The following is an 18858-nucleotide window of genomic DNA, read 5'->3' as shown; positions in this document are numbered from 1 at the left end:
ATGCTCGACCCAGGGGGTGGGACGAAGCGCTTGAGGCGGGTCTTGGGAGCCAGAGGACCAATGGTGTGCTTTGAGTAGGGCGGGGCCGAGGCGCGGGCGCCGCGGTTTGTCCTCTTTGTGCCTCCGTAGTGACGAGATTGTTGTGTTGCGGGAATTCGGCTGTGGAACTGTGGGCGTGGAGGCCGCTTGACTCCCGGCACGTTGGGTTCGGCTTCTGGGTGCACGGGCGGGGTTATGCGGTTGAAGGCCCCGCGGCCTGGCGGCCGGAGAGCCACCGAGGCAGGCAGACAGACATGGCAGTAGGATCTCCCGTGTCTTCCCCTCTTTCTGCTCCCAGAGCTGCTTTTTAAATCACTTCCGTCCAGCCATGTCACCCCCTTCAGCTCCGGCTCCGGCTCCTACGTGCGTCTCCCTGTTTGATCTCAGCGTGGATGCGCCCGTCCTTCGGGGCCTCAGCCTAGTGAGCCAGGTTCCGGGGGAGCCCCGAGATCGGGCTCCGTGCACTGGCTCTCCAGGTATGCGGGAGGTTTGGGGGTGGACTCAAGAGGAAGGTCGCGAAGCTCGTGGGAACTTTTACTGACTTCCTTTGCTTAGGAGTGGTTTCTGTTGAATGCGATTTGTCCTAAATTCAGACGTACACACGTGCTGCCTCCAAACGACTCTTTTGGCGTATTGTCTGTATCCGGTCACATGACCACCACCGCCTTCAAAAATACTCGAGTAATTAGATATATTCAAAATGTAACCGGACTTCAGTCAAATCATTCCTTCACCTTTTTTTGTTTTTAATTATTATTTTTTGCCGGTCCTAGGGCTCGAACTCGGCTTTGGCACTGTCCCTGAGCTCCTTTTTGGTCAAGGCTAGCGTGCTACCACTTGTGCTACTTCCTCAAATCATTCCTTTTTTTTTTTTTTTTTTTGGCCTGGTATAGAATAATCTGTGCTTGATATTTTCTTTTTTTTTTTTTTTAATAACTTTGCCTTTGACCGTTCTTGGCTTTCAGTTTATTTATTTATTTATTTTTGGCCAGTCCTGGGGCTTGGACTCAGGGCCTGAGCACTGTCCCTGGCTTCTTTTTGCTCAAGGCTAGCACTCTGCCACTTGAGCCACAGCGCCACTTCTGGCCATTTTCTATATATGTGGTGCTGGGGAATTGAACAGGGCCTCATGTATACCAGACAAGCACTCTTGCCACTAGGCCATATCCCCAGCCCACTTGGCTTTCAGTTTAGATTAACTGCTCACTGTGATTGGAACTGTAAGCTTTATTATTTATTTATTTTGCCAGTCCTGGGGCTTGTACTCAGGGCTTGAGCACTGTCTCTGGCTTCCTTTTGCTCAAGGAAGATTCTTCTAAGACAATCCATTTGGCTAGTTTAAATATACAATTGGCTTGTGTTCATTTTACATGCATTTTTTCAGAAACATTTGTTAAGTGATTGCAGTTATTTAAGGATGAAGTGTAAACGCCTTGAAGGCAAGGTCATTCTCAGTCATTCTTATCCTTCACTTCTTTGTAGATACTAAATATAGCCATAGGCATTGTGGATTTGAGCTCCTTTTCCACCTCCAATTACTCTTCTCTTATTTAGGTTCAGGGGAGAGAGCAAGCACAGAAAGAAAAGTACTTCAGGGTCCTCTGGATATTTCAGAGAAATTTTCTTGTTCAGCCTGTGACCAGACCTTCCAGAACTACCAGGAACAGGTAAAAAATAAAATTTAAAACTTAAAAAAAGCAAGGATGTAAGGCTAGATATTAGAAGCAAAAGTATAATGATGCCAAGTGGTGGTGGCTCGTTCTTATAATCTTAGATTACTCAAAGGCTGAGACTTTAGGATTGCAGATCTAAGCCAGCCAGGCAAGAAAGTCTGTTGAGACTCTTATCTCCAACAAACTACTAAGCAAAAGCCAGATGTGGTGCTGTGGCTCAAGTGGTAGAGTGCTAGCCTTAAGCCAAAGAAGCTGAGGGACAGTGCCCATGCTCTGAGTTCAAGCCTCAGGACTACTTGCCCTTCCTTCCCCCCCCCCCAAAAAAAAGTATAATGGTGTGTAGGAAGAGGTAGAATTGTGATTTGCCTTAAATTCATAAAGGACATATTTGACTAATTCAACGGATACTATTTAGTCATACTTCCTGAGGTTCTGTGACTTGTCTTGGCTAGTATTCAGGGCCAGGCTGGGACATATTTCTGCCTTCTACCTTTGTTTTGTTTTGTTTTGTTTTGTTTTTGTACCAGAGAGAACATTATAAGCTTGACTGGCATCGTTTTAACTTAAAACAGCGTCTGAAGAACAAGTCTCTCCTGTCTGCTTTGGACTTTGAAAAGCAGAGCTCCACAGGTGATGCCTGTTGGGAGAGCCTGTATGGGAGCAGACCTTAAGGGGTGTGGAGAAAGGTACTAAACTTGTATGTCCCATGTTGTCTGTCTTCAGGAGATCTTTCTAGCATCTCAGGATCAGAAGACTCAGACTCAGCCAGTGAAGAGGACTTGCAGACACTGGGCGAGGAGAAAACTGAACTCGAAAAGCCCAATCAACCCAGGGGCTTCTACCCCAGTAGAGTTCTCTTCCAAAATGCCCAGGGCCAGTTTCTTTATGCCTATCGATGTGTTCTAGGCCCTCATCAGGCAAGTGACTGCACAGGCTATTTGATCAGTCCTACTTTTTTGTATACTCAGCCTAAGATTACTCTTTAGCCAGTCCCCATGTCTCACTTCTTCCTTCTCAGTGTGGTTATCACACCTGACAGACAATCTTGGCCAGAAACTAGCTTAAATCTTGAAAGGTTTGATGGGATCAAGTTTGGGGGGACAAACCAGTCTTGGTTTGAAGTGGTTCTACCATTTGATCTTCTACAACTGTCTCTTCAAGCTTCAAATTTCCTTCTTTGTAAAATGGAAACAAGGCTTAAGGTGGTTGTAATAAGTAAGAAAATGTATGTGAAATACAACATTGGTGCTTGGTTTCTTGCTTCTGTCAGATGCATCAGCTAGAATGTTCCTGCTACATCTCTGTCATGTAGGTTTCCCCAGAGGAAGCAGAACTGCTACTACAGAACCTGCAAAAATGGAGGTCCCAAACGTTGCGTGGTGCTCATGGCTGCAGCTGGACACTTTGCTGGTGCTGTTTTTCAAGGGTGAGAGGGCGCTGTGTGGGATAAGGATGGAATAGATTCCATTAGCCTGGGAGCACCTTGTGTCCAGTACTGAGTCTTTGCTGTCTACAGAAGAGAAGTGGTGACACACAAAACCTTTCACCGCTATACTGTGCGGGCCAAGCGCGGCACAGCCCAGGGGCTCCAGGATGCTCGAGGCAGGGCATCACGCTCTGCTGGAGCCAGCCTGAGGCGTTACAATGAAGCCACACTATGTAAGGTAAGTTATACTGCCTCCCACATCTTACTTGCTCTAAGAACTTCTTTGCCTCTCAACGCATTGTTACAATAGGGTGGTTTGGACTCCTTTATCTTCCCCATGTTCATTAGACACAGTAGTAACGAAATTAACATGGGTAGCATAAGTAGATTGGAGATCTCAATCTTTCTCCTTTGTCATCCAATCTTTGTCATCCTTTTTCCCACTCTTGGCACATTTATTGGGATATTTCTATTTTATTTTGTGCCAGTACTGGAGCTTGAGTTAGTCTTTCATGCCCTCCCATAGCTTCTTCACTATAGGTTGGCCCTCTACTACTTGAGCCCCACCTCCCCTTTGAGCTTTTTTACTGGTTAATTGGAGACACAGGCCTTTCAGATTTGTTTGCTAAAAGCCCTAGCTTTGAATAAGCAATCCTCAAATCTCAGCCTTCTGAATAGCTATGATTGCAGACATGAGTCACCAGTGCTACTGTCACACAGTTACTGGCTTGTGTGTGTATATATATATATACACTATATATATACATATATATATTTATTTATTTATTTTGGCCAGTCCTGGGAAGGCCTGAGCACTGTCCCTGGCTTTTTTGCTCAAGGCTAGAACTCTACCATTTGAGCCACGGTGCCACTTCCAGCTTTTTCTGTTTATGTGGTGCTGAGGAATCGAACTCCCAGGGCTTCATGCATGCAAGGCGAGCATTCTACCACTAAGCCATATTCCCAGCCCCTTATATATTTTTAAATAGTAAGTGAAGATGATTCAAGTGGAGTGACCTTCTTTCCTAGGATGTTCGTGACCTGTTGGCAGAGCCTAACTGGGCTAAGGCCCTGGGGGAGGCTGGAACGATTTTGCTTCGGGCTCCCCGCTCTGGCCGGTCCTTGTTCTTTGGAGGCCATGGAGCACCCCTGCAAAGGGAGGATCCCCGACTTTGGGATATCCCTCTCACTACTCGCAGACCCACCTTCCGAGAGCTCCAGCGTGTGCTCAACAAGTTGACCACCCTGCAGGTCTATGGTGAGCCTCTGATCCAGATCCCTGGACTTCTAGGCCTTCCAATTCTCAAGTGTGTAACCAGAGGGTCTTCTAACCTTAGGATGGCAGCCTGGTTACATTTTCATTGAGAAAAACCTGCTTTAAATTCTCCTCAGCTAAGCTGGAGAAAGATCTTTTGTTTTATGGCAGGAGAAGACCCTCGAGAGACGGCCAGATTGTATTCACCTCAGACATACTGGAAGACTGTGAAAGAGAAGCAGAAAGCTACCAAGGATGAAAGAAACAGTGTCCCCAATGATGAAAGTAAGGAACTTAGGCAAAATGAAGGATCACCCAATAGGGCTTGAGCACCAGCTGGCAATTGTCAAATCCATATGGGTGTCTATCCTGAAAATACAGTGACTAGTGGGGTTTTGTTTTTGTTTTTGTGGGATTTTTTTGTCTGTTGTGGGGCTTGAACTCTCGGCCTGGGCAGGCACTGTCCCTGAGCTCTTCAGCTCAAGGCTAGTGCTCTTCCACTTGAGCCATAGTACCACTTCGTTTTCTGGTGGTTAATTGGAGGTAAGAGTCTCACTTTCCTGCTTGGGCTATGAACCATCCCCAGATCTCAGCCTCCTCAGTAGCTAGGATTACAGGCGTGAGCCACTGGCACCCGGTGTGTCTGTTTGAGGTGGGGTCTTACTGTATAATCTAGGCTGGCCTCAGTCTCCCCCACTCATCTCCAACTCCAAAGTATGGGGATTCGTGCCACCACACCCAACAACTGAGAAATCTTTAGTGACATTTCCAGATCTATTTCTTTTGTCCATGGATGTATCTGTAGCACGTAGGAAAGTCATATCACTGGAGTTGATGTTTGAATATATCGCATCATTCTCACATTGTATGTGTCTGATTTGATGCTGTGGTTTGGAGCTAAAGGTTGCTTTCCATTACTCTGTTCCATCCTAAGGCTGCTAGCAGGGAAGAGTCCAAGGATAAAATAAAAACAATTGCATTTCAAGATGATCTGGATTATCTCTTTATATACAGGAATGCTTCTGGGGAAGCCCGCATCTTTCCATCTTCTGCATATTACTTAAATGGGTCCTAATAAGTCATTCCCCCCTGCCCCCCCAGATTCAGCATCAGAGGAAGAAGATGGCTCCCCGGTGGAGCTGGAGTTAGTGGAATTGACACTAGAGACCTTGAGTCTTCGTGAGTATGAAGTATTGCCTAAGCGGAGGAGAAAAAGGACTAAGAAGAGAAGTCAAAACCAGGAAGCTGGGGCACTTCAGCAACCTCCAGAAGATGAACCTTCCTCGCAGTCAGTCCAAGTGGTTGCAACCCCCTTGGTTGATGAAGCCAAAGCCCCTGGTCAGCCTGAGCTCTGGGATGTGCTTCTAGCTGCTTGTCGAGCTGGAGACATCGGAGTGCTGAAAGTTCAGTTAGCTGCTGGGCCTGAAGACACAAGAGTCACGTCTCTGCTTAATGCTCCCTTGGGCGCCGGTGGCTTTACTCTCCTTCATGCAGCATCGGCAGCTGGAAGAGGCTCAGTAGTTCGTCTGCTGTTGGAGGCAGGTGCTGACCCCACTGTGAGGTAGGTCTCTATCCAGAGTCAGTTTGGGTATGAGAATATAGCCATGTGGTGACTCATTTTGGCATTGCCTGTGTTTCCTTGGTTTGTTTGGGTGATGTTGGGAAAGACAGGGAGAAAGCTGAACTCAATTGGGGGTTTTTGCACTTAGAGACTCCCAGGCTCAGCCACCTTATACTGTGGCAGCTGACAGATCAACACGTAATGAATTCCGAAGGTTCATGGAGAAGAATCCAGATGCCTATGACTACAACAAGGCTCAGGTAAGTTGGAAAAGGAAAAAGAAAAAAAAAAAAAACTGGAATGGGAAGTCAGCAGGTCCTTTCTGTTTCCCTGCAGTTTTGCAAAAGATAGCTTATGTGAATCTTTATATTTTTTTGCAAATCTTCTAGGTGCCAGGGCCTCTGACCTCAGAAATGGAGGCACAGCAGGCTACACGGAAAAGAAAGCAGAAGGCAGCCCGGCGACAGCGAGAGGAGCAGCAACGAAAGCAGCAAGAGCAGGAGGAGCGGGAACGAGAAGAGCAGCGGCGATTCGCTAGCCTCAGTGACCGAGAGAAGGTGAGGCTCCAGGCTCTACAGTGTGGCTTCTTTGGAGCGTTCATCCCTTCCCAAGAATGTAGCTGCAGCTTCTTAAGCACACTGGGGACTGGGCCCGATCCTTCATACAACTTCTGTTTCCTAGAGAGCTCTGGCTGCAGAACGTCGACTTGCTGCCCAGTTGGGAGCCCCTAGCCCTCCGATCCCTGACTCTGCGGTCATCAGTGCTGGGTATGGGGTCAGCAGATGAATGAAAGGGTGGATGACAATGTTGTAAGGACCATTTTGGGCAAGTGGAATGAGTGCCTACATGGTACTTAAAAAGGTTATTAAAGGGATTTAAGCTACTATGGAACCTTTATGGGCTGGGGAGAGCTTACATTGGAAAGTTTCTGGGGTACCTGTCCAGTCAACTTTCTTCCTCTTGTTCAGACGCTGCTGGAGTTGTGGGGCATCACTCCAAGGACTTGTTCCTTTTCACTACCTCGACTTCTCTTTTTGCTCTACACGCTGCCTCCGGGATCATCGAAATCGGGCAGGGAAGCCTTCTTCCTGAACTCTTACAGTTCCACATGGAGTCAACTGTAGACCCCAAATTGGCATGCTCACACAAGCCCTAGGTTTTTTTCCCTATGGAGCCAGAGAATATTTTTGAAGACTAGGATGAGAGACACTCAGGAACTAGGGCAAAGACATGGCCATGGAAGTGTGCGGAGCTGGTACTGTGGAACTTTAATCACAATAAAGTTTGGCAAGGAAACTGAACTTGTACTCATATTCAGAGTCATTCTCACCTTTGGTTACTTGTGATTGCCATGACGAACACCAACGAATCTTGTCCACTCCATGTCCTAGGTTTAAGGGTTACCTTTCTTCAGTGCCCACTTAATTTAATTGGTTCATACGCACTTTGTGGGTCTGAGAAGGAATAGATGTATGACCTATATGAGGTGCTGTTGAGGATAGGACTATCCAAAAATTGGACTTGAGGCTTGGATGGCACATTTTCTAGCTCCAGCACTGTGATTTTGTTGATAGCTCCCCTAGGCAACAGGAGAAGTCTTGGCACGTACAGTGTTTGTTGTGGGCCCCGCTTTGTCCAATACCGGCCCAGGTTAAACCCATTGATCCAGACTTGGCCCTAGGAGGGGGAGGAGGTGGGAAAAAGAAAGAATCAGCTTCCCAGGGGGTAGAATCATCCCTCTTGAGGGTGTGAATCACAGGAATAATTTCTATTCTTCCTATAGTGATTACCCCCCCCACACACACACACCAACTACCACCATTAGCAATACCTTGGTCCATCCAGGTAAATATAAAAATGTGTCCCCAGATGAGCCTAAAATTGGGAATGTTGTAGAATAGAAGGTAGGGCCAGAGGGAGCTTCCGACTGTCTTCTTTTCAGCAAGTTGAGGGGAAACCACCACTTTACAAGCTTATCAATTTTCAGAGGGTACATCATCCAATCAGTAAGGATTGTTTGCCCCAGAATTGGTGGCTCTAATAGGCCCTGCAGGGATCAAATAAAAAGTTATCATTCACTAAGTTTACCATCTCTAATAAAGTTCTGGAATGTAACTGGCCATGTCTAAGCCCCCACAGCCACTACACTATCCAACTCCTATGGACATGACTCTAGTTTATCTTCCATTAAGCCCCCGTCTTTCCAAGGGAGTTGGTCAATAAGAGTACAGGGGGAAGAACTATGAAAAGCCGTCTCACCTTAAAGTCGCTATGGTTAGACCCAAAACTCAGCCTTCCCATGTTCTCCAGCAAGATATCCAGTTTAACACCTTCTTTTGCAGTCAAAACTAGGTGACGTTTTATATTTCGTTCCAGAACACCCTGGAACACCTGGGATTAAGAGATAGATCCTATGAAACAAAAGATTTGGCATCTCTAGCTCTTGGTCACTGCAGAAGAAGCCACATTAGAACATGTAACTTGGAAGGCAGGGATGTAGTCATCTGTCAGTCATTCACCATCCATTCTAGAACTCTATCCCTAATCAAACCCTTCCTTCATTCCAGCTAATCACCCAAGACATTCTACAGATATGAGTAGGCAGGTAGGAAAGGATGGAGATGGAGAACTAAAGGCCACTGGTGCTGGGGAAAAGAGGAAGTCCAGGTTCGCAGGGTAGCCTGGACTTATGATCTTACCCCATCCAAGATCACATAGGCACGATCATGGACTCCATTATTTGGCACCCAGAATGGTGTTGGTTCAGAAATCGTGTGAGGCAGATAGGTCCGATACAACACAAAGCCATGGTCCTGGATGTATATGGAAGAATGACTAAGATGGACTGAGGGTAAGGAGGGACATGTGGGTAAGATTAATAGCTAGATGACACGTTGGACTAAAGCTGTTGAGGGGACATCTGCCATTCTACCTGAGTTTATCCCTTACCTGCTTGAGAGCCTCAAATGTCTGTGGGAATAATGAGTTGATGGGTCCCTTGGGGCAGAGAAAGTCTAGGAAAGCCAGCAAATTCCCATCCTATTAGAATAAGGGACAATAATCAGGATCTAAGGGAATCTTCTAGGTAAGAGGGCAAGACAGGATCGGCAATTTAGGAAATAAAGAGAAGCTAAAAATGGGGAGGTACTTACCAAGTGCAGAGTCAAAGGTCTAAGCATCATCTTGGGGCCAGGAGGAGGTAAAGGTCCCAAGGGAACTTCCTGGAACTGAGCCCAAATTCTCTCAGGAGCCAGTAGTGAAACCAGAGATAACCCCTATATTCCAAGGCCCTAGAAGGTTCTGAACCTGGGACCCAGAGAAGGGCTTCAGGGGGTCATGAAAACCCTGTAGTTTTTGCAGGCATTCCCCTTGAGAGTGGTCCACGGAGGGCTCTGTGGCCCAGACAACCACCACCACCAGTTTATAGGATCCTTTTACAATGTGGGCACTACTTTCTTCCAAATAAATAAAAGGGCACCTTGCTGATGACATTTCGAATAGCGAAAAATTTAGATGTGGGGTCTCCTGCTTCAGATATGGGTGCATCGTAGTCATAGCTGGTAGTAATGGGAAGGAAGCGTCCCTTGTCATCAGCACCTGGGGTTGAACCAATTTTAATTAACTCATCTCACTTGGTAAACAACCTTATGCAAGGAATTTTCCCCTCAGTGGGGGCTGTGCCCAGCTTCTAATAGGTACTATTTCCTTGTCACCTCCCCACTTCTGCCCCAGGGACCACTTGTACTTACCATTCCAATATCCAAAGTTGGTACCTCCATGAAACATGTACCTGAAATGGGAGAAGGTGAGAAGGAAAGAGAAAAGCTGACTTTTGAAATTTTTTTTTTTTGGCTAGTCCTGGGGTTTGAACTCAGAGCCTGAGCACTGTCCCTGGCTTCTTTTTGCTCAAGGCTAGCACTCTACCACTTGAGCCACACTGCCACTTCTGACTTTTTCTGTTTATGTGGTACTAAGGAACCGAATCCAGGGCTTCATGCATGCTAGGCAAGCACTCTACCACTAAGTACTCTGAATCTTCTTTTCTTGTTTTTGTCGCTTGTGGGACTTGAGTTCAGGGCCTTGGTGCTGTCCCTGAGCTCTTTTGCTCAAGGCTAAGCACTCTACTACTTTGAGCTAAGATAAAAGAGTCTCATGGACTTTCCTGCCCAGGCTGACTGTGAACCGCTATTCTCTGATCTCAGCCTCCTGAGTAGCTAGGATTACAGGCATGAGCCACCAGCGCCTGGCTCGAATCTTAACTTTTATACCCAGCTCCCTGTAATAGATTCATATTGTGTCTCCAGTTACATGTTCACACTGGCTCCCAACTTGAGCATGTTTTCTAGTCCTTTAGTTACAGATGAAATTGACCGTGTGGAGTGGTTCTGGCCCCAGTAGTCCAGCCAACCTGTGTAGTACTCAGAGTTCACCTAGAACGTGAAGAGAAAGGAGCCATGAGTGAGGTGGACATCAGGCTGGACAAATTCCCACCAGACTCTTCCTTTGATTCTCCTCCCATCTGATCCCTTACCAATGGCCCATGGGGTTCATACTTCCGAAGCCGGGTAAAGATTCTGGTCATGTTGTCAGCTGCCGAAAAAAGGTAAAGGTAAAAAGATAAATATCACCGAATAGGTGTTTTCTTCCCCAGACTCCTCTCCTAACCCTTGTTTAGAAGACCTGGTCCAAAATCTACAGTAGTATAGAGTCCCTCGAGGGAACCACATTTGAGTCCTTCAGGCCCATCTGTGGTGAAGAGCAAAATCTTGTCTCCCAGTAGTGAACGGAAAAGTCCAGCCAAGTGTCTCATGTAGTTGTAATCGCAGGCCCTGTAGCTACCATACTCATTCTCCACCTTTCAAGGAAAAGGAAAGAGGAGCCCAGGTATGAGGTAGAAATGGTTAAGGACCCCTTGTACATCTTTCCCCTTGCCCAGTCAGTTTCCCACCTGTACCTGAATGCTAATGATGTTGCCCCCATTGTGGTAGAGGAATGGATATATCTTGGGTAGCAGGACCTTGAACCAGGAGTCCACTGCAGAAAGGAAGTCTAAAAGAAGGCACAGAGGTCTGCTCATTAGGGGCCATGGCCACCTCTGCAACCTTGCCCCCAGCATCCTTGCTATTCAGTGCTGCCCTTACTCTTGGCTACAGCTTCTATCCCTTCTCTATAACTAAATCTGTGAAAGTGACTCTTAGAAGAAACTCAAAACCCTAAACATTTGGAAATTTATGTGCCAGTGGAATCAGAACTTAAAAATGCATGTAGATAGCGATTAGAAATGATAAAATAGTGGTATCTGCAGAGAAATGGTCAGATCTTGAACAAATAATGTTGAGCGAGACAGGCCTAGAACACAGAGAACAAAGGTGCATGATCTCCTTGATATTTGATTGTTGGGGACGGGGGCGGGGAGGGGAGAGAACAGTAGCGATCAGGTCTATAAAATAACAAACTTCTTTTCAAATGATATTTCCACATGTTTGGGTCATCAACTTTACATTATGTATCTAAAACCAAACAATTACTAAACAAACATAAAAAGGTCTAGGATAGACCTAGCAGAGGCTCACAATAGCTCAAAAGCTATGTACATATGATTATATAAGATGAGGCTAAGCAAAATGAACTCCAAGAGAAGGAAACAGGAGGATTTTACTGTTGTCGTTATGTTTAATGTACTAGGAGAACTTCCTTTGGAATACCCCATGTGGTTACTGTATATGATTTTGGTACACTGGATATTCTATATATGCTTACCTGAACTAGGGAAGGGAAAGAGGATGTAATAAATATGAAAAGAAATGTACTACCTTATTATGTAACTGTACCCCCTCTGTACATCACCTTGTTAATACATTTTTTTTTTTTTTTGCCAGTCCTGGGCCATGAACTCAGGGCCTGAGCACTGTCGCTGGCTTCTTTTTTTTTAATTAATTAATTAATTTATTTATTTTTTGCCAGTCCTGGGGCTTGGACTCAGGGCCTGAGCACTGTCCCTGGCTTCTTTTTGCTCAAGGCTAGCACTCTGCCACTTGAGCCACAGCACCACTTCTGGCCGTTTTCTATATATGTGGTGCTGAGGAATCGAACCCAGGGCTTCATGTATTTGAGACAAGCACTCTTGCCACTAGGCCATATTCCCAGCCCGCAATTTAATTTTTAAAAATGCATGTAGAAAAGGTTAGAAACATGATATAGGGCCATTATTATGTAAAGTCCTGGAAATTTAAGTCAGCAATTAAAAGATTGTTATAGCAGGTATCATGTGTTCAATTCTATCTCCTACTTGCCACTTTTGTGATTCATCTTGAAAATATTCATATATTTTCTTTCCTTTGCCTATCAGTGCTTTTTTTTTTTTTTTTTTTTTTTTTTTTTTTGGCCAGTCCTGGGCCTTGGACTCAGGGCCTGAGCACTGTCCCTGGCTTCCTTTAGCTCAAGGCTAGCACTCTGCCACTTGAGCCACAGCGCCACTTGTGGCCGTTTTCTGTATATGTGGTGCTGGGGAATCGAACCCAGGGCCTCATGTATACGAGACAAGCTCTCTTGCCACTGGGCCATATCCCCAGCCCGCCTATCAGTGCTTTTAAGGGTGGATTCAATGAGATGTTTTAGAGGACATTTTTCAATTCTTAGACCATTTCATTCTTTTTGACTTTGTTTTATTATGGTGTATGTAATGTGTCATATTTATTATGTAATATGTTGTATTGCTTGTGTTGTAAGCATGTGATGGAGCACATTCATTCATTCATTTAGCCAATATTTATGGATACTAACCTTGTAGCCAAGCGATGTTCTAGGCATCAGGGACATACAGAGGCAAAATAGAAAAAGAAAAAAAAAAGCCCTCTACCCTAGTGGAATTTCTAGATGTGGAGGTAGACAATAAATTAAACAACTCAGGGGCTAGAACATGATTTAAATACCTAGTGAGCTTGGAGCCTCAGGCTCAATCCTCAGTCCATGTTGGATAATAGATAGCCAGGCACAGAAGTACATGCCTGTAATAGCAGCACAGAGGAAACTAAGACAAGGAAGATTTACAGATCAGGGCCAAACTAAGCTACATAGTGAGAGCCTGTCAAAAGAGAAAGAAAGGAAAAGGAAGGAAGTAAAGGTGGAAGGACAAACAAAATAGTGCCGAGGAAAATAAGGCAAGGAAGGAAGAATAAAAGGGTGAAGTGAGGGAACTTAAATTTAGGCACCAGTAGCTCATACTTATAATCTAACTATTCAGGAGGCTGAGATCTGAGAATGGAAATTTGGAGCCAGCCTGGGCAGATCAAAATATAAGACTTATCTCCAATTAACCAGCAAAAAGCCAGAAATGGAGGTGTGTCTTAAGTGATAGAGTGCCAGCCTTGAGAAGAACAAAAAACAAAAGACCAGAGAGAATGCTTAGGCTCAGAATTCAAACCCCAGTACCGGCACTAAACAACAACAAAAGTGGTTAACTCACTGTTGCTGGGGGTAAAGCTGACAGAATTTTCTGATGGTCTGAAAACAGGATGTAAGGAAGACATGCATGAAGAATTATACCATAGTGTTTTAGCAGCTCAATCAGAAAACAGAGTTGTCATAAACTGAGATGAGATTGTACGAATAGCAGAATTTGGAGTTAATAGTAGAAACTTAGTATGATTATACCTTTTATTTGTCTAAATGGAAAAATAACAGAATAGTTGGCCATATATGTGTAAATCATGAGAAAGATCCTTGCTACAGAAATATGGATTACAAGATCATTAGCTATTAGATGGATTTTTAATTCTTTCATGTAAATGGATATGATCACTTAGGGAATGAGGACAGAAAAGAGAAGCATCTAAGGACTGAGTGCTGATATACTCTAGCATTTAGAGGAAAGGAAAATGGAAAGATCCCTTAGGAGATTGAGGTCAGTAGTCAGAAAGATTGAAGGGCTAGGGACCAAGAAAGTGAGGCATCATGACATGAGAAAAGTGCATTTTAAAGGACAGAGTGATCAGGAGGAGGATGCCAGTACGGATTTCACAAGGTAGACCACCAAACTGCTGGAGTTTCTTAGCAAAAGAGACTCCATGTTAGAATTCCATTAATATCCCATAATTTTAAGTGTATTTCATAGTCAGCTCACAGTAAGTGGCATAAAGCTAAATTGTTTATCTGCACCCATAGTCTCCTTTAACAGGGTCAGTAAACGGCACCACCATCTTGACTGGCCAGAAACTTGATTCTTTTCTTACTCATGCCAGCCCTATCTGTCCCTTTTCAGTCAGAATGTATCAACAAGTCCTGGTGATCTTCATCTCCAAACCTTTATCTTAATTCTGCTCTCTTTCCATTTCTACAACCACCATCTTGGTCCAGGCACTGTCATCTCTGATCTCAACTACAGTAATAATATTGATTCATTTCTTCACCCTTGCTCCCTTTGATCCATTCTTCACATCCAGACTAAAATAGTATTAAAGGTCACATTACTAATTACTTAGGACAGTTAAACAGAGAACATGAATCAAGCTAAGAGACTACTTGGAAAGGGAAGGGGAAATGAAAAATAAGAGGATGAAACCTGTGTAGCACATCACAAATATATTTGAGAGTAGCATGAATGATGAAGACTGTGTTTCCATGGTGAAGCAATTTGTCTTGCTGGGACTCTCTGATTTTCCAAATCCCCAAGGATTTCTATCTGGGTTGTTCTCCATCATTTACATAATTATCCTAATTGGAAACAGCTTCATAATCATAATAACTAGATTTGACCCTGTACTGAAGAAGCCTGGCAAACTTTTCTTTCCTGAAAATCTGTTATGTATCAGTCATTCTTCCAAGGATTCTATTTAGCATTTGGACTCAGGATGGAACTATATCTCTGCTGCACTGTGCCACCCAAATGTGCTTCTTCCTTGTACTGGCAACCACTGCAAGTGTCATAGCTGTGATATCCTAGGACCACTATGTAGCCATCTGTAACTCTCTACATTATCCACTGGTTATAGAAGTACATTCAGCTGGTTATAGGTTTCTGGCTCCGTGGAATGTCAATCCAGCTAGGGAAAACCTGTCAAAGATTCTCTCTGAAGTTTTGTAGTTGTAACCAAGTTGACCACTTCTTCTGACATGCCCCCTATCATCAAGCTAGCTCGTGGGGACACTTCTGTGCATGAGCTGTCTATGTTGTAGTTATTTTGGTTAGTACTGTCCCCTTCACATTGGTCATTTTTTTCTTTTTTTTTTTTCCTTTTGTCGGTTGTGGGGCTTTAACTCGGGGCCTGGGTACTGTCCCTGAGCTTTTACGCTCAAGGCTAGTGGTCTACTACTTTGAGCCACAACTCCACTTCTGGTTTTCTGGTGGTTAACTGGAGAAAAGAGTCTCACATGCTTTCCTGCCCAGGCTGGCTTTGAACTGCAATCCTCAGCTATCAACCTCCTGAGTAGCTAGGATTATAGGCATGAGCCAGTGGCCCCCAGCTGAGACACACAGACACACAGACACACAGACAGACAGACACACACACACACACACACGTCAAGTATTGAAGGGAATCACCAGGAAACAATTGGAAGGAGGTTCTGAGCCCCCTTTTTCCCTTGCCTTGTATGTGTGTGTGTGTGTGTGTGTGTCTGTGTATTTTTTTAATTTTATTTTTTGCCAGTCCCAGGGCTTGGACTCAGGGCCTGAGCACTGTCCCTGGTTTCTTTTTGCTCAAGGCTAGCACTCTGCCACTTGAGCCACAGCGCCACTTCTGCACTTTTATGTTTATGTGGTGCTGAGGAATCGAACCCAGGGCTTCATGTATGCAGGGTAAGCACTGTACTGCTAAGCCACATTTCCAGCGAGACCTATCTTTTCATTATTTGTTTTATACTCTGTTAAATCTATTGTCTCAACTCACCTGGATCTGAAGTTCTCAGATGAATTTTAGGTTTTCGTAGCAACCAGGATGGGAGACCCCCCTTGAGAAAAGCATAAAGACAACAATGAAGAATGTAGGTATTATTTGTTTGGGAGTACACTGAAGGAGTTAAAAAGGGAAGTTGAGGGGCTGGGAATATGGCCTAGTGGCAAGAGTGCTTGCCTGGTATACATAAAACCCTGGGTTTGATTTCCCAGCACCACATATATAGAAAATGGCCAGAAGTGGCGCTGTGGCTCAAGTGGCAGAGTGCTAGCCTTGAGCAAAAAGAAGCCAAGGACAGTGCTCAGGCCCTGAGTCCAATGCCCAGGACTGGCAAAAAAAAAAAGGGGGGGGGGGGAAGGAGTTGAAGATAGTGCTAGACATGGCTCTAAAGTGTAGGCAACTAGGAATTACTTAGAAACCCCACATGCTTCTGTCCCTTCTCCAAGGCACTCACCATTTCCCACTCTGCACAGATGTAAGGGCCTGGTCTCAGTATGACCAACAGGTTGGCTTTAGCTGCCTCATTGAGAAAGGCAATGAGGTCACGACTCCCATTAAAGTTATACACCCCAGGCTCTGGCTCATGGTAGTTCCAGGGCACATAACTGAGAAAGGAAGGGGTTAACAGGCCACAGATGGGGAGATGCCAGAGAGCTTGGGGGCTCACGTATGGAAGGGAATCACCAGGAAACAGCTGGAAGGAGGTTCTGAGCCTCCCTTTTCCTTTGCCCTCCCTCCCCCCCCCCCCCCCCCCCCCCCCCCCCCGCCAAGCCTTTTCAGACTTGGGCAATCTTCCTTTCCGGCCTCCTTTCCTAGCCGCCCCCTCCCCCCCCCCCCCGCCCGCCTTCCCCATTGCTCTCGTGAGCACTTCTTACAACTGTATGGCATTGAGGCCGCACAGTCGCATCTTGAAAAGTCGGTCTGCCCAAAGCACCCGGGGTATCCGGAAGTAGTGTATACTGCCAGACACGTAGCGGAACGGGAACCCGTCCAGGAGGAATTGGTTGTTTTGCCGATCTACTACGAATGACCGAGAGTCTACCTGCAGGGAGAGAATGCTGGTGCTCAGCAGAAGTCTGGAGTAAGGGCCAGTGTCTCACCAGAGCGGAGGAGGTGGAATTGGCTTTGAGGACTATTTGCTGGATAGCGCCCTCTCTTCCTCCTGATCTGTGCTGAGCTCCCTGCACCCGGCTCGCTGGGTCGACCCTCTTTCATCTTACCAGGGACAGCAGCAGTAGTGTCAGAAGGGGCAGCAGCAGGGAGGGAGAAAGGCAGGGCCGCTTCTTCCGAGCCATGGCGCTTCCCGGGCTCCTGTAGTCTGAGCCGTCTGTCCGACCGTCACGTGTCGGATTCCTGGGAGGGAACCTCAGCAAGCAAGGGGGGCGGTAACCACCTCAAGTTTCTAGGCAGTTAGGCTGAACTTGGTCCCGCAGCCACCCTCCTCGCCACTGATTTGTAAGCTTCTCTACACTTGCTATTCAAAGTGCAGTTCATGCAGGGATGTGGTGGTTCATGCATGTCATCCCAGCTATGTGGGGGCAAAAGTTGGGAGATCTCTCTCTGATGCCCGCCCCGGGGAAAGGCTAGACCCTGCCTGAGAAGAGAGCTGGGGACTCAAATAGTAGAGCCTAGCAAGTGGAAGTCCTGAGTCCAAACGTCAGTACCACCTCCACTCCCTAAAAATAAAAAAAGAAATGTAGACTCTCAGGTCCTATTTCAGTCCTACAGAACCAGAATTTGTATCTTAGCAAGATTCCTAGGCCATCCTAAGCACATTTAAGATTAAGAAAATTGCTCTGCTAGATCAGGTTCCCCGAGTACTTGAGTGTTTGACCATACTGAAACCTCAGCATCTAGCACAAGGCCTGGTATGTAAGGGATTAAACCTAAGCAAATGATTGTCAGAACCAAGGACTGGAACAGGTTCAGATCCGATGGAAACCATAGGAAAGTCTCCATTGTGGTGGGTGTAGAAGTCAAGGAATCAGGTTACAAGAAAAACCTTTTTCCTGTAGAGTTCTGATTAAGTAAAAGAATTATATATAGCCAGGTACCAGTGGCTTATGTCTGTAGTCCTAGTTACTCAGGATTGTGATTATTGAAGCCAGACCAGGCAGAAATGACTGCAAGAATTATCCCCAATTAATTAACAAAAAAGGCAGAAGTAGAGTTGTGGCTTGAGTAATAGAGCACCCGGACCCTGAGTTCAAGCCCCAGGACACACGCACACACAAAAGTGTGCGCGTGTGTGAGTGTATGTGTTTACAACATATCCCCCACTAAGCAAGAACTGTCAAGGACTACTGCTTGGTACCAAAGCTTGGGTGTCTGTGAATTTCCATTCCTACTGCCTCCCCAATCCCAAGCCTGGGAGGGAAGGAACAGGATAATGACTATTATTCCTTTTTATTGATACCCTCACATCTCAATTTTTACACAATTCTATGAAATAATTATTTTCATTTTTACGGATGAGGAAACTAAAGGACTGAAATACCAAGCAGCCTGTCCAAGACCACACTAGTTTAGCTGGGATTGGAACTAGTCACTTCGGCTACACAGTTCCTGCACTTAACCCCTAGGTATTATATCTGTTTTACAGCTAGGAAAAGTGAGGACCTAAGAAGTTAGGTAACTTGCTGTTGCTTAAACGGGTAGGAGGCTAATGGGACCAGACTTAAAAACCGGCTCAAGTGAGCAGTTTACCACTGACCCTAGGGTAAGTGGGCTACCGGCCTGGGCCTGGATCTGAGATCCAGGGGTCCAAGCCGCCAGCACCCGACCGACCACTCCCGGGCTTTCTGACCCCAGCGCGCGGGAGGTGTGAGGCCTCCTACCTCCGTCATTGGGAAATGGAGGTCCTGGGGGGCTCGGGCGGCGCCCGGCTCTGCTCCCCTTTGGCGCAAGTGCCTGCGGCTTGACCCCTACTGGAGCCAAGTGGGGAAAACCCTCTCCCGGGCCTAGCCCGCCCCTAGCCTCACAGTTCGAAGCCCCCACATCCTCCGGATGCC

The 18858-nt window shown here is 45.9% G+C and overlaps 2 protein-coding genes across 2 annotated transcripts; one reads left to right on the top strand and one right to left on the bottom strand.

Moving 5' to 3' along the window:
- Positions 1-102: 102 nt before the first annotated feature.
- Ankzf1 (ankyrin repeat and zinc finger peptidyl tRNA hydrolase 1) lies at positions 103-7255 on the top strand. The gene is given in 14 exon segments (XM_048344710.1): positions 103-515; positions 1594-1706; positions 2240-2342; positions 2436-2629; positions 3025-3066; positions 3068-3138; positions 3229-3376; positions 4168-4396; positions 4565-4678; positions 5495-5954; positions 6103-6214; positions 6344-6511; positions 6636-6721; positions 6923-7255. Coding segments are annotated over 14 exon segments (2112 nt in total). The 5' UTR covers positions 103-367; the 3' UTR covers positions 7047-7255.
- On the bottom strand, positions 7242-18829 carry Glb1l (galactosidase beta 1 like). Its single transcript, XM_048344711.1, has 17 exons — positions 18685-18829; positions 17068-17200; positions 16723-16889; positions 16302-16452; positions 15842-15902; positions 10909-11003; positions 10635-10809; positions 10486-10544; positions 10263-10384; positions 9704-9744; positions 9433-9551; positions 9107-9181; positions 8904-8993; positions 8654-8767; positions 8214-8345; positions 7786-8001; positions 7242-7631 (listed from the first exon to the last, which is right to left on the bottom strand). The coding sequence occupies exons 2-17, from the start codon at positions 17140-17142 to the stop codon at positions 7365-7367; spliced, it is 1959 nt and encodes a 652-aa protein (XP_048200668.1). The 5' UTR covers positions 17143-17200; positions 18685-18829; the 3' UTR covers positions 7242-7364.
- Between the last annotated feature and the right edge of the window lie 29 nt (positions 18830-18858).

The sequence above is a fragment of the Perognathus longimembris genome, chromosome 4 (assembly GCF_023159225.1).
Source record: "Perognathus longimembris pacificus isolate PPM17 chromosome 4, ASM2315922v1, whole genome shotgun sequence".
NCBI classification, from domain to species: Eukaryota; Metazoa; Chordata; class Mammalia; order Rodentia; family Heteromyidae; genus Perognathus; species Perognathus longimembris.
This window is presented reverse-complemented; position numbering and strand designations above follow the sequence as displayed.